This window comes from Carcharhinus amblyrhynchos, chromosome 15 (assembly GCF_965287045.1).
Source record: "Carcharhinus amblyrhynchos chromosome 15, sCarAmb.v2.hapA, whole genome shotgun sequence".
Classification (NCBI taxonomy): domain Eukaryota; kingdom Metazoa; phylum Chordata; class Chondrichthyes; order Carcharhiniformes; family Carcharhinidae; genus Carcharhinus; species Carcharhinus amblyrhynchos.
In genome coordinates, this window is record NC_137338.1 from 21,046,276 (window position 1) to 21,060,480 (window position 14,205).

At 40.6% G+C, this 14,205-nt stretch overlaps 1 protein-coding gene across 1 annotated transcript in view; it reads left to right on the forward strand.

Moving 5' to 3' along the window:
- dcbld2 (discoidin, CUB and LCCL domain containing 2) overlaps positions 1–14,205 on the forward strand; it is a 100,291-nt gene that overhangs the window by 58,460 nt on the left and 27,626 nt on the right. The window contains exons 4-5 of the mRNA XM_080203554.1: positions 2,708–2,759; positions 8,415–8,487. Coding sequence (XP_080059680.1) covers positions 2,708–2,759; positions 8,415–8,487 — 125 coding nt within the window. The remainder of the gene's footprint in view (positions 1–2,707; positions 2,760–8,414; positions 8,488–14,205) is intronic.

Genomic DNA, 14,205 nt, shown 5'->3' on the forward strand with positions numbered 1-14,205 from the left:
TTATGATTTTAAAATGGTTAGGTTCAAAATTGAGGTTTCTGTCTCATTGAATTGCAAAATGGAAAGCATACTGGCTGGATTTTCTTTTCACTTTGGTTTGGAAAACAAAGTAAATGAATAAACGGTCCTGATGGGATTTCTGACGGATGACATCATGCTGCAAGTCCATCCTGGGGAGAAGGGCAGGTGCAAGAAATATGAGCCCACATAAACTGTTCCACTTTGCATTTCACGGACAATTTAGCAGCTAACAAAAGAGGCTGGAGCCCTGGGGAGAAACCAAGTCTCATATTCTGGTCTGTCCGCCCAAACTTTGCTGCTGCTGCACCTCTCCCAGCTCAGGAAATTTCAGCTTGTAGTTTATAGTTTGTACCCAGCAGCGAGTTATTATTCCACATTCAGAGATGGCAGGAGGGAGAGTGTATTGGGCATCCCAAATACTCTTTAGCAAATGATTAACTGTAAAAGTTTAGCCATGAAGAAAAGTGTTAGTGGAAGCTAATCAGAGTTGAATGGAATAGATTTATTATCGTCACATGTAATGGGATACAGTTTCTGTATTTTTGCCAGATATTGTTTCTTGCACACTGTTACAGAAAAAAAAATGCATTAATGGGGAGAGGGAAAGGATAAAGTGCAAAATGTAATGTTGCTGTTAGCGATTGGGTGAAGAGGAAAATCAGCTTAATGTGTGATAGGACTATTCAAGATGTTGATGGCAGCTGGGAGGAAGCTGTTCTTGAATTGGTTGGTATGTGTTTTCTGACTTCTGTATCTTTGTTCTAACAGAAGAAGATGGTAGAGGATATGCCTGGTTTACGTGAGGTCTTTGATTTATGCTGGTTGCTTTCTGAGGCAGCAGGAAGCATATAGATGGGGTCAGTGGACAGGGGGCTGGTTTGCGTTATGGACTAGGCTACTTTCATAATCCTTTGTAGTTTCTTTGCAGTCTTGGTCAGAGCTGGAGCCCTACCAAACTGGAATGCTTTCTACGGTGCATCTGTAGAAATTGATGACGATTGTAGTGGACGTGCCAAAAACCCTTATCCTCCTGAGAAAGTAGGGACATTGGTGGGCTTTCTTAACTGTAGCATCAGCGTAGAGAGACCAAGACAGATTGTTAGTGGTCTGTATGTCTAGAAATTTGAAACGCTCGACCATTTCCACTTCTTCACCTTTGATATATACAGGGGAATGCCGTCCACTCCATTTCCTGAAGTTGATGACTCTATGCTTTTACTGACATTGAGGGAGAGATTATTGTCATCGCACAATTTCATCGGATTCTCTTATCACTTTCCGGTACTTCATCTCATCATTGTTTAAGATCCAACCCACTACAGTGGTCATCAGCAAACGTTCACCTTCATCAAAATGGATATGAATATCATGATGAGCGCATTGTTTTCATTATTTATTACAGTATCAAAATAGTTGGTTAGATGCATTGGCCATGCCAAATTCCCCCTCAACATATCCAAACAGGCATCAGAGTTGGCAACGAGAGGATTTTCACAGTAAATTCATTACAGTGTTAATGTAAGCCTACTTGTGACATAATAAACAAACTTTAAAAGGGTTAAAAACATATCATTCAAATGAAAATGTTTGAATGAATATTTAAGGTCGTCAATTCTCCACAATCGTACCTATGTTTATGAGCCGTTCTGTGGTGGTCTGTTTCTTCACTTTGCAGAATTTATTTTTCTCTAATTGCTTTTCAAATCTCCTAGTTCAACCGACTCCTTTTCCCCACCTTGTTTTTTCCCTTCTTTTTTCAACTTTAGGAAGATATAGCTAGGAGGAAGTGAACCAGAATCTTAAAGATGGGTAAAATCAACTCCTTTGAATATGTTTTGGCCAAACTTAAACATCTTTCAAAACCCATTTGCATCTTTCACCATTATTAGTCTGTGGCCAAGGGGCACTGTGGTTAAAGTGGTGTTGGAATCCCTATAATGCCAATATAAATCAGAGATGCCTCTTCGCAAACTCCTAGTTGGCTGACACCATGTACATACAGTTCCAAGTTGCTTCATGCTATGTGATAATAAGGAATAACAGTTGGACACATTTTTGTGTGAACCACCTTCACTTGGGTGATCTCCACAGATAATTTCCATGAAAATTGGTCTCTGATCATTTTAAAGTTAGTCAACTCTAGTAGCCCATTTCATGCTTGAACTGGGACTTTCCAATCGATTTTCTTTTCCCTTCAATTAAATGATGTTAAGAATTGAGAGGTTTTGAGGACAATGGTTTGCACTTGCTTTTAAGTATCGTAACGTTAGTTTTTGCCATGGGATGAGTATAATTTGTACTGCCTTCCAAACGTAGCTTCAACCTTTCAGATGTCTAATCCTTGCTGCCTCCCTCTTCCCTGGGGGTGTGCACCTCTCTTATAAAGTGTCTTAAAATGTTGGGTTACATGAAAGGACCTATATATTTAAATATAAAATATGTTTTGTTGCGCACACGCACACAGATGCACACGCACATACACATACCCTGTCTGATAATCCATGGGTAGCAGACTCAGGTGATTCAGCCATAAAACCTATTTTTAATTCTGACATGTAATCTTGGAGGATTAATTTATAATTTTATACAAGCGTGTCCATTGAATCCATAAAAAAATTAACGATGTGCGTAAGTTCTGTGTTTGTGATTGACTTTTGCCTCATTCTCTCTTTTTTTGTCCCCATAGATTTAATTACCTGTTTGGACAAAGGAAGCCACTTTACAGAGCCTGAATTCAGGTGAGGTTTGATTAAATTAATGGGTTAAGTTTAAAACTTTGTTTGGTGAAGTGTGCAAAGGAAATTTTAAAGCAGTGTGAGGATTTAGTTCCGTTTCTGTACTATCGGGTGTTAACCTGGATCGTGGATTACTTTGCTTGGAAACAGTTGTTAGTTTTTAACAAGGAAAACAAAATAAACAAGATGTAATGTATTATTATAAAGATTGCTTGTTGTATTACATAGATTCACAACATCGAGATAGGTTGTTTCGTTTGTGATTATCTTCCACATGAGTAGTAATCCTAATTTCATTTGCCTGCCCTGTTCCATATCCTTCATTCCCTTTTCCTTCAGCCACCCATCTAAATGGTGACATGTTCTCTGCTTCGGTCACTATTTCTGGTTGTGTGTTCCATTATCTCACTACCCTTCTCTGCCTTGGAGCCGCACAGTAGCACAGTGGTTAGCATTGCTGCTTCACAGCACCAGGGACCCTCGTTCGATTCCCAGCTTGGGTCACTGTCTGTGTGGAGTTTGCACGTTCTCCCCGGGTCTGCATGAGTATCCTCTGGTGCTCCGGTTTCCTCCCACGCTCTGAAACGCATGCTGGTTAGATCCATTGACCTGAAAAGATGCCAGACTGTGGTGACTAGAGGAATTTCACAGTAAGCCAATATAAGCCTTACTTGTGACTAATAAATTAACTTATAATTTTAACTTTAATACGTTTCTGCAGCTTTCTGAAATTTTATTTATGTTTCTGCATCTACTCATTTCAGATCCCTCTGCTCTGGTTTTACCTACTCTGCTCATGACTTGGTGATTTTAATCCCCCCTATCAAGTCACTCCATAATCTCCACTGTTTTAATGATGACGGTGCCCAGTTTTTCAAGTGCTGCTTCTGCAGAGGACAGTACACCCAGGCAGTACACAAGGTGTGCTGTGGCACGATGTGCTACAGTGCACTGAAACATACAGGACACTCCTGTAAGTTAGCCACCAATTTGCAGGAGGAGAGTTCAGCAGAAACACTTAGCCTTGCTCAAGGAAACAGGAGAGATGATTCCCAGATGCGCATTTGCACTATCCAGCGATGTTTCAAGAGCAGCACTGACTGACTCAGGGGGATGCAAGGCCAGAGCAGTAATTACAAATACCAAAAAGGATAATTCATTTATATCATATATTAACACGGGGACAGTCATATGGCCTTAATTTCAGTAACATTGTGTGTTTGGCCTCTAATCTTTTTATCCATAAACTCGTGTGTTATCATTTATATGTACCGATACCCAAGTTGCAAAGAGACAGTGCTGAAATGTGTTCATTGTTCAGGTTCTGATGAATTGGAGCCAGGATGGCCATTGTTATCAAACAGATAATATTTAACATGAATATGCACAAAACAAGTTTGAGGTTAGTGGGCATTTGTTAAGCATGGAATTATACCCCAACAGGAGTGACTATTGCCCATAAAAAAAAGTTAATCAGTATTTTTTCTTAATAAAGCAAGTAATTTAAAAAACCCCCCTCACATCCTGACACAATCTAATCGGACAGCATACCTCCCTGAATGTGGAATGGAAATAAGCAGAGAAACTTCAACAGACAATTGGGTCTGTTTGCTGTGTTAGAGTGGTAATTATTTTGCATTGGACTCCCGTTCCTGATATGCAAGGGTTTCATAAAAGCTGCAAAATTATTGAAAGTAACCGGCTACAAAACTTTCATTTACTTTAGAAATGTGCACGGAGTGCTTTAGGACCCTCTTACTGCTCAGAGAACTATTAAGGTTTTTTTTAAAATTGATTTATGGGCCAGTATTTATTGCCCATCCCTAACTATCCTCCATTTCAGAGGGCATTTGAAAGTCAATCGCCCTCTATGGATCTGGAGTTACATGTAGGTAAGGATGGCAGATTTCCTTCCTTAAAGGACATTAGTGAACCAGATGGGCTTTTACAAAAATTGACAAAGATTTCATGGTCATATTAGACTTTTAATTCCAGATTTTCATTGAATTCAAGTATCACCATCTGCCGTGGTGGGATTTGAATCCTGGTCCCCAGATCTTGCCCAGGGTCTCTGGATTACTAATCCAATGACAATACCACTATGCTACCGCCTCCCCACAAATAAAAGGCCCTTTCTAAAGGATCTAGATAGATTTTATGGACCTGGCATTACTTCTGTTGATCTCTTCAGAGCAACTTTGACATTTCAGAGAATATTAGATTTGATAGATTTACAGGAGGCATTTGATAAGCTGCCACATCAAAGGTTATTGCAGAAAATAAAAGCTCTTGGTGTTGGGGGTAACATTTTTGCAAGGATAGAAGATTGGCTGGCTAACAGGAAACAGAGTAGGCATAAATGGGTCATTTTCTGGTTGGCAAGATGTAGTGAGTGGTGTGCCAAAGGGTCAGTGCTGGGACTTCAAGTTTTGGATGACTTAGATAGGTTAAGTGAGTGAGCAAAAATCTAGCACGTGGGAAGATGTGAAATTGTCCATTTTATCTGGAAGAATAGAAAAGAAATCTATTGTCTAAATGGTGCGAGATTGCAGAGCTCCTGAGATGCAGAGGAATCTGGATGTCCTAGTGAATGCAATTAATATGCAGGTACAGCAAATAATTAGGAAAGCTAATAGAACATTATCGTTTATTGCAGGGGAAATTGAAAATGAAAGTAGGGAAGTTATGAGTGCTGTGCATAATAATGGTTTCCTTATTTAAGGAAGAGTGTAAATATATTGGAAGCATATTGGAGAAGGTTTATTAGATTAATACCTGGAACTGGCTTTGCACAGACTAGGCTTGTATCTGCTGGAACTTAAAAGGTTGCAAGCTGACTTGATTGAAGAGTTGAGATTCTGATGGGTCTTGACATGGTGGAGGTGGAAAGGATATTTCCTCTTCTGGGAGAACCTAAAACTAGGGGGTCACTGTTTCTAGATTCATGGATGTTTACAGCCCATCATGTTTATGTTGGTTAACAATGCTCTGATTACACTAATCCCACTTTCCAGTGCATGGTCCATAGGCGTGGAGGTTACAGTAGAGCAAGTGAATATATAAGTACTTCTTAAATGTTACAAGAATTTCTGATTCAACCACACTTTCAGGCAGAGAGTTCCAGATTCCCACCACACTCTGGGTAAAAATGTTTCTTAACTGCCCTCTTACCTTAAATCCATGCCCCAAGTTATTGACCCCTCAACTAATAGAAAAAAATGCCCTCCTACTCATCTTATCTGTGACCCTTATAATTGTATACACCACTATCAGGTACCCTCACAACCATGGCTGCTCTAGGGAAACTGTCCAATGCTACTCAATCTTTCCTCATAGCTCAGCTCCTCCATCCCAGGCAGAATCCTGGTGAATCTCCTCTGCGCCTTCTCCAGTGCAATCACATCCTTCCTACAATATGGTGATCAGAATTGCACAGACCCTCCAGTTGTAGTGTAACCAGCATTTTATATGGTTCCAACATGACCTCCCTGCTCTTATTCTTGCCTTGGCCAACAAAGTCAAGTATCCCATGTGTCTGTTTAACCCCTTATTCACCAGCCCTGTCACCTTCAGGGATCTGTGAATATGCACCTCAAGGTCCCTCTTATTTTCAGTACTTTCCAGAGCTCTAGCATTCATAGTGTAATTCTTTGCCTCCCCAAGTGCATTACCTTTTCCAAGTTGAATTCCATTTGTCAATGCTCTCACCAGCAGACCAGCAACATCCTCCTCGCTGTTTACCACCCCACCAGTTTTCATGTCATCTGCAAACTGACTGATGCTACATTTAAGTTCAGATCATTAGTGTACACCATAAATACCAAGATGAAGAGAATTTTTTTCTCTTGAGGGTCATAAGTCTTGGAACTCACTTCCTCAAAACACATTGGAAGCAGAACCTTTGAATATTTTTAAGGCAGAGGTAAATAGGTTCTTGATGAGCAAAGGGAAGAAATTTATTGGGACATGTTACAAATGTGTAGCTGAGGTTACAGTCAGATCAGCCATGATCTTATTAAATGGCAGAGCAAATTCAGGTGCCTGAGTGGTCGACACCTCCTAATTCATATCCGGATGTACATCCACCTTCTTCCATTGGAAAAAGATACAAAAGTTTGAGGTCATGTACCAGCCGACTCAAGAACAGCTTCTTCCCTGCTGTCATCAGACTTTTGAATGGACCTACCTTATACTAGGCTGATCTTTCTCTACACCCTAGTTATGACTGTAACACTACATTCTGCACCCTTTTTTCCTTCTCCTCTGTGTACTGTATGAATGGTGTGCTTTGTATAGCACACAAGAAACAAAACTTTCATCTCAATGCATTTGACAATAAATCCTACGTTCATATGCAGCTAGCACATAAGGACATAGCTAGATGGAAATAGATTAATGTCCATCTAATTCACCTGATAGAAACCTTTGTTGTTGCATAATGCAGCAATAATGGAGTTGCTGACTAACCATAACAATCAATCTTATCAATTAGACTAAATCAGACCAAGACATGAGATGAAGGAAGCTCCAGAGGTGGAGAGATTTGGGAACTGGAGTTCTAAAGGAACTTCATTCTACCAAGTTGGCTATACTTGCTACTTCACTTAGGAGGCATTTCTCCAGGTTAGAATTATGCCCTTGGATCAGTATCTTCTTGATATAGAAGTAGAGAAATAATCTTCAGATGATGCAAGTTAAAGGAACATACATACAGTGCCCAATGTGGGTCATGTCATTCGATGGTGTGGCCCTTCTTGACGTCCTGTTCAACCTCCTAACATCCTCCATCTCAGTGGTGAGGCCCTGTCCCTTCTTGATCTTCTCCCTTCATGGTGTGGTCGTGGTTCCACCTTGCTACCCATTGATTTACAGATTGACTTTCGCAAGTCCACAGAAGTGCGTTTCAGCTACTGTGAAGTAATTTTGGCATCAATGGTGTTAGGCAGGATATTGTGACACTCAGTTTGCACTTAGCAAGATTATAAACAGAAAGGAACAGGTGCTGGGGGCAAAGTTGGGTTGTTGGATGCTTCAAGCCCACTTAGAATTTTGAAATGGAGTATGTGGCATCAACACACACTTTTAATGCAAAATGTGCCAGATGCTATGTTTGTGAAGTGTGCATCAGGGCAATGAGGGGCTCAGAAACAGGATTGGCACCAAGCTCACAATTTCTCTCCCAGGTACTGGTCGCGGCAGCTGTACTGACGTGAAGTACAATAGCGTTGGAAGATGCGCAGCTGGGGCTGAACTCCCTGTTGAGCTCCCGGTTGCTTCTTCAGGATGTCTGTGTTTCAACACAGAAGTGGGCTCCTCTGCCCTTGTGTCTTTCCTGGTGCTTCTGTCTACTCAAGCAACTCCATATAATCCTCACCCCCCCCATATTGTATAACTCCCCATAAGTATTAACTTGCCTTTTTCAAGTAACTATCTAATTCCCTTTTCAGAAAACTTATTTATTCCACTGAAACAATAGTTTGTGACAGTGATTTTCATATCCTAATGACCCTGTATAAATAAACTTTCCCTGATTTCTCATCGCTTGTGGTTTTCTTAAACTTGTGTCTTCTCATTGTCCCATTGATTGATTGTGTTGTTACCACAGTAAAGTATGAGATTATATCCATGACCTAACTTAAATTTATTTCTTATTTTCAGCAAGTATTGTCCTGCGGGCTGCTTGACCCCTTTTGGTGACATTTCAGGAACTATTCCTCACGGCTACCGAGACGTAAGTAACGAGAGAGAGAAAGACAGCAAACCCATTGATGGGGATTGGCCAAGTAAAAACCTTTAATTGCAATGCAGCATATTTGTAGCCATCCATGCTCTGAAATGTGCAATTAATTTGGTGAATTTATTGTGAGAATTTAGATTTCACACAGCTGGAGTTGACATGTTATCTGTAACTACCTATACTAACTGTTGCTTTACCAAATTGTATTTTTAATCTTAATGGGGGCACAAATCTCACCAATATGCCACTACTCTCCTCCCAACTGTGATTACCTCTATTTTTTCATTTCCCCTTATTGAGAATAATAGAATGTAACATTGAGAATCTCTGTCACAGAGGGATCATAGATATAATCGCTTCAGAGTTCAATGTGTTCTTGGAATTTTTTTAAACCTTTCTTAACTTCACCTCTTTTTAGGTCAAAACAAAAGGAAGAAAGTCTTTAGGAAATGACTAGACAGACGAAGATGATTATTTCACCTATTTTAACTAATTGATCCAGAATGACTCTATAGTGTCTTAATAATTTCAAGGTCTTGCCTCCGCTCTTATTCTTACTCAACATAAAATTTAATGCCATTCCCCTATGCTGGTATTAACCCAGCAGTGGGTGAGGGGATTGCTATGCGGGAATGAAGCAAGAAAATCTGTGCCAGCGGGGTGTCAGCAGTGGGATTTCTACCCCCGAGCTGTGTGATCTCAGGGAAGGCCCACCACTGGGCACTTAAATGCAGCAGATCTTCCCCAAGTGAAGCAACCTGGGGTTCCCACTGAGCCTCCAGCCAGCAGGTGAGACCCCAATTGCCTCCATTAAATATCAGCCTCTGTGTGTTAGCAATCATTTCCAAACATCAGTTCTAGGTTTGTCATTTTCTAACTTAACTCAGTGTCCCTCTGTCCTGTTCTCAGGATGTAATGCTCCATATTTTTTTCTGTATTATTTTGCCTCTGTCACAAAGCCAGGAAGAGGCAGTTGGTCAGCTGATGTGAATTCTGCTGTTTTTTGCCAAAAGATTCAACTTTCCACACATACTGTTAACTACTACTCCCGTGGAGTTCAATTTGTTAAGAGTCTTACATTTATATCAGACTGTAACTAATGGAATGCATACTATGAAGTGTGCTTGCACACAGAAGCAGGCGATGTTCTTTTTAGTGGTTTACACAGCTTCTGACATGTTCTTTTTTAGTTGTTTTATCAATTACTGTATTGAAAAAAGTAATTGTGGAGTCCCTTCTCCATCCAGCAACCCAGTCAGTTGTACAATCATCATGACTGAAGACCACTAGAAATGAGCAGTGAATAGGGAAGGCAGTGGGCTAGTGATATTATTCCTAGGCTATAAATCCAGAAACTCAGCTAATGGTCTGGGGACCCATGTTTGAATCTTGCCACAGCAGATGGTGGAATTTGAATTCAATAGAAAAAAAAATCTGGAAATAAGAATCTACTGATGAACATGAAACCATTGTCAGAAAAACCTATCTGGTTCACTAATGTCCTTTAGGGAAGGAAATCTGCAGTCCTTACCTGGTCTGGCCTGTCTGTGACTCTAGACCTACAGCAATGTGGCTAACTCTCAACTGCTCTCAGGCAACTAGGGATGGGCAATGAATGCAACGCCCATGTCCTACAAATGATTAAATAAGTAAAAAAAAGATCTTGCCACAAGAAGCAGAAGATAAATCAGGTCATTTATTTAGTCATTATTTGTGGGATCTTGCTAGGAGCAAAGCATCTGCTGTGTTTGTCTTCGTATAGTAGTGATAATTCAAAGTAATTTATTGGCTGTGAGTTGCTTTGAGAGGTTATGCATGTGCAAGCGGTGCTGTTTAAATGTAATTGCATACTTTAGTTGGAGAGCATAAAAAAGTAATTTCTTTCATGGATTGGAAACAGATGTTGGTTTAAAAAGTTACATGTAGTGCACTTTAAAATAGTTAAAAGTCTGCAAGCATACACTTAACAGAAACATTTGAATATTCGGTTCAAAATGGAATTTATGGTAACAGGAGGTTTTTTTTAAGTTAACAAAATTATTGAAGGTATTTAAGGAAATGATTTTTTTTATATCCCTTTTAAGTAACCCCAGGATAAGTCCCTTTCCTGTTCCCTTCAGTTTTCCTATTTTAAAAAAATCCTTGCCCTCCATCCCCACCCCTGTTTTAATTTTTAAAAACTTGGAACCTAAAACTTTATTTGTTGAAAATTATATCTGGCAATGATTGGCTTCCTCCTCTCACTGGAGCAGCAGAAAGGCAAACCTCAGGAACATACATCAGTGTTTCAGTGGCAGCTGATGGAAACAGCACTCATTAGTTGTTATGAGCATCAGGTGGCACTCCCATAGTAAGCTTGACAACATCTCCCAACTGGATTTATTCATCACAAAGATTATTTTTCAGTTCGCAGTGGCAGCTAACAGCGCTGGTATGGGTTTGGTCCCATATCAAAGCAGTTTATGAGCCTTTCAAGATCCTGACGCTCTGAAATCTTTGTGCAAGATGCACAAATTGGTTTTTCTGTTCTTTGATTTGATTTATTATTGTCACATGTACTAACTTATGGTGAAATGGGTTGTTTCTTGCAACTGTTCATTGAGAAGGACACGAGACATGCGAATGTAGTGTTCCAGTTATAGCTAGGGTGTAAAGAAAGATCAGCTTAATGCAAGGTAGTCTGATGGCAGCAGGAAAGAAGCTGTTCTTGAGTCAGTTGGTATGTGACCTCAGACTTTTAGTATCATAACGTCCGGGGTGCACGGGGTCCTTAATTATGCTGGCTGCTTTGCCGAGGCAGCGGGAAGTGTAGACAGAGTCAATGGATGGAAGGCTGGTTTGCATGATGGGCTACATTCGCAACCTTTTGTAGTTCCTTGCAGTCCTGGGCAGAGCAGGAGCCATACCAAGCTGTGATACAATCAGAAAGAATGCTTTCTATGATGCATCTGTAAAAGTTGGTGAGAATTGTAGCTGATGTGCCAAATTTCCATAGTCTTCTGAGAAAATAGAGGCATCTGGTAGCCATCTGTTTGAGGTGGTAGATAAGGAGCAATGGAGGTCATATGCTTAATGGTTTTTGATCGATTGACTGGAAATGCACAGATCCTGACCTACATAAGAGCATTAGCGCTGCAGAAAGATGCTTCAACCAAGGCTATTTCTTATCGCAGATGCACTTTGCAGGAACAAAAGAATTATTGTTTTAAAAAAAAACGCTGCTGTGCTTATGTTTAAATTTAACACACCTTTCTATGTGACACATTTACCACAAATTTGTCTGAGCAAAATTAATTTTGCAAGAAAGTGCTTGCAGCCTCAGGTTGCATGAAAGATTCTTTGTTTTAACATTTCTTGACGTACAGTATTGCTTAAGTTGTGGGATACTTCAGAAAAAGCATCATGATGGGTCATAGTCGTTAGCTGCAAATGTCCTCGAGCACATTCTTGATGCTTCATTACCAAAGCAATGTTTCAGATTGCCTGTGGCCACTGTGGATAAGCAGCCATTTGTTACTCTGCTTCCAAAAGCACCTAATTGACTGTTAAAACATTTTAGGCCATCTCGAGTTTGTGAAAGGTGCTACATAAAACATAAGCCCATATTTTCATTTTCTAATTAGCTAAAACGAGAGAATATTAATATCACCCTTCATGTCAGAATAATAGATTGCAAAGACTATTTGAATTAAATTGGTTTTCTTTGTAATGAGAGGGACTGGGGTTCAGTCTGTACTTCAAGTTGAGATCACCCTGAGCTGTAATTGAGATGGTGGGTAGTCACTGCTGGAGATCAGAGTCTCCAAGGTGAACATGCCCAGAGTTAAGTTCAGAAACCACAATTCTGTCAGCTGGTGCCAAGCTTGGCGATTGAACATTTATTTAAGCTCTGCTGAAGCATTCACTTGATGAGGTTTATCAGGTCTCGCCTCAGATCTTACACAGAAACAGCTGGGTTTCAGCAGTCTGCAGGCATAAGTAGAGCAGAGGGCATAGAGTGCACCCAACCACTTCACTCCTTGGCTTTCAGAGTGCTTACTTCACACATTCCACACAAAAGACTCACTGGACTGATTTCATTGAATTCCAGAGAGCGCACAAAGGTTAATGAAATACCAAGCCAGTAATGTCATTTTAGTAGTATCTTTATTCAGTGGCTTTGTAGAATACCCCCACTGAATTCATTTAGTGGTGCTAATTCCTGAAAAATGAACCAAACAAAAACCAGCCAAATTGTTCCTTTTGGAAAAACAAAAAAAAATTCTTAATGCCATCAGTAGTGAAACAGAGCAAGTAAAATCGATTTAAACTTCTGCCCTCCTGCACTGTGCTTGTCCCTTCCTCTCTTTCTCCCCACACCCACTCCCACGAGCCCTTTCACCTCCTCTAGCTTCCTGCAGCTGCTGACTGGGTCAAATTACTGACATTCATATAATTTCAGTTCTCTCTGCCCTTCAGCCAATGGAAAGTGCACTTCCAGCAGGAATAGATTGGACTTCTCCCTGAGGTAGGGGGACTACACTACTACTGCAGGTAGTGCGTGTCAAACAGTTCTGACTATTTAACCCCTTAGGTATTGACCAAGTGAGCTTGTTACAGTTAAAGTAGCTTGTATTTCTACCTCATTATATTAGAGTGCTTCACATACATGGGCGGCACGGTAGCGTAGTAGTTTGCACATTCTCCTCGTGTCTGCATGGGTTTCCTCTGGGTACTCCGGTTTCCTCCCACAGTCCAAAGATGTGCAGGTTAGGTTGATTAGCCATGCTAAGAAATTGCCCCTTAGTGTCCAGGGTAGCGGAGGTTAGAGGGATTAGTGGGTAAATATGTAAGGATATGGGGGTAGGGCTTGGGTGGGATTGTGTTTGGTGCAGACTCGATGGGCTGAAGGGCCTGTTTCTGCACTGTAGGGTTCTACATACAGCAAATTGCTTTTTGAAGTGCATTGACTATTATCGCACTGCTCAGAAGAAGGCCATTCAGCTCTTGATAACCAATCAATCCCACTCTTCCATCTTCTCCTAAAACTTGGCAAATTTCTCTTTTGCCAGTACATATGCGTATATCCAAATTCCTTTTTGAAAATTACTTTTGAAACTGCTTCCATCACCTTTTCAAGCAGTGAATTCTAGATCATAACAAGTTGCTACATAAAAGTAATCCCACATTCGCACATCACCCCCCCCCCCCCCAAACAAAAGCAACGTGTTGTGCCAATGATTTTAAATCTGTCCTCTAGTTACAGGTCCAGCCCAAATTGGTAAAATTTCACCATAGCTGCTATACAAACCCCTCATTACTTTGAACACTGCTATTAAATCTTTCCGTAACCTTCTCTGTTCCGATGGGAATAATCTCAATTTCTTTAATCCGCCTACAAATTGGAAATTCTCATCCCTGGTACCATCTCCAACTGTAGCTTCTCCAAGGCCATGATGTCTTTACTAAAGTACTGTGTAGAATTGGAAGCAGTGCCCTAGATGAGGTTGATAAGGTGATTAAAAAGAGGATGCTATAATTGCTTTGTTTTTGTACACTTTGGGCCCTATTTTACCATTTTGACAGGGGTCGGTGCTGGGGCCTCAGCTATTTACCATTTTTATAGATGATCTGGAGGAGGGAACCGAGTGTATGGTGTCGAAATTTGCTGATGACACCAAGGTTGGTGGAACGGCAAATTGCGCGGAGAGTGTGGAGAGTCTGCAGAAGGAT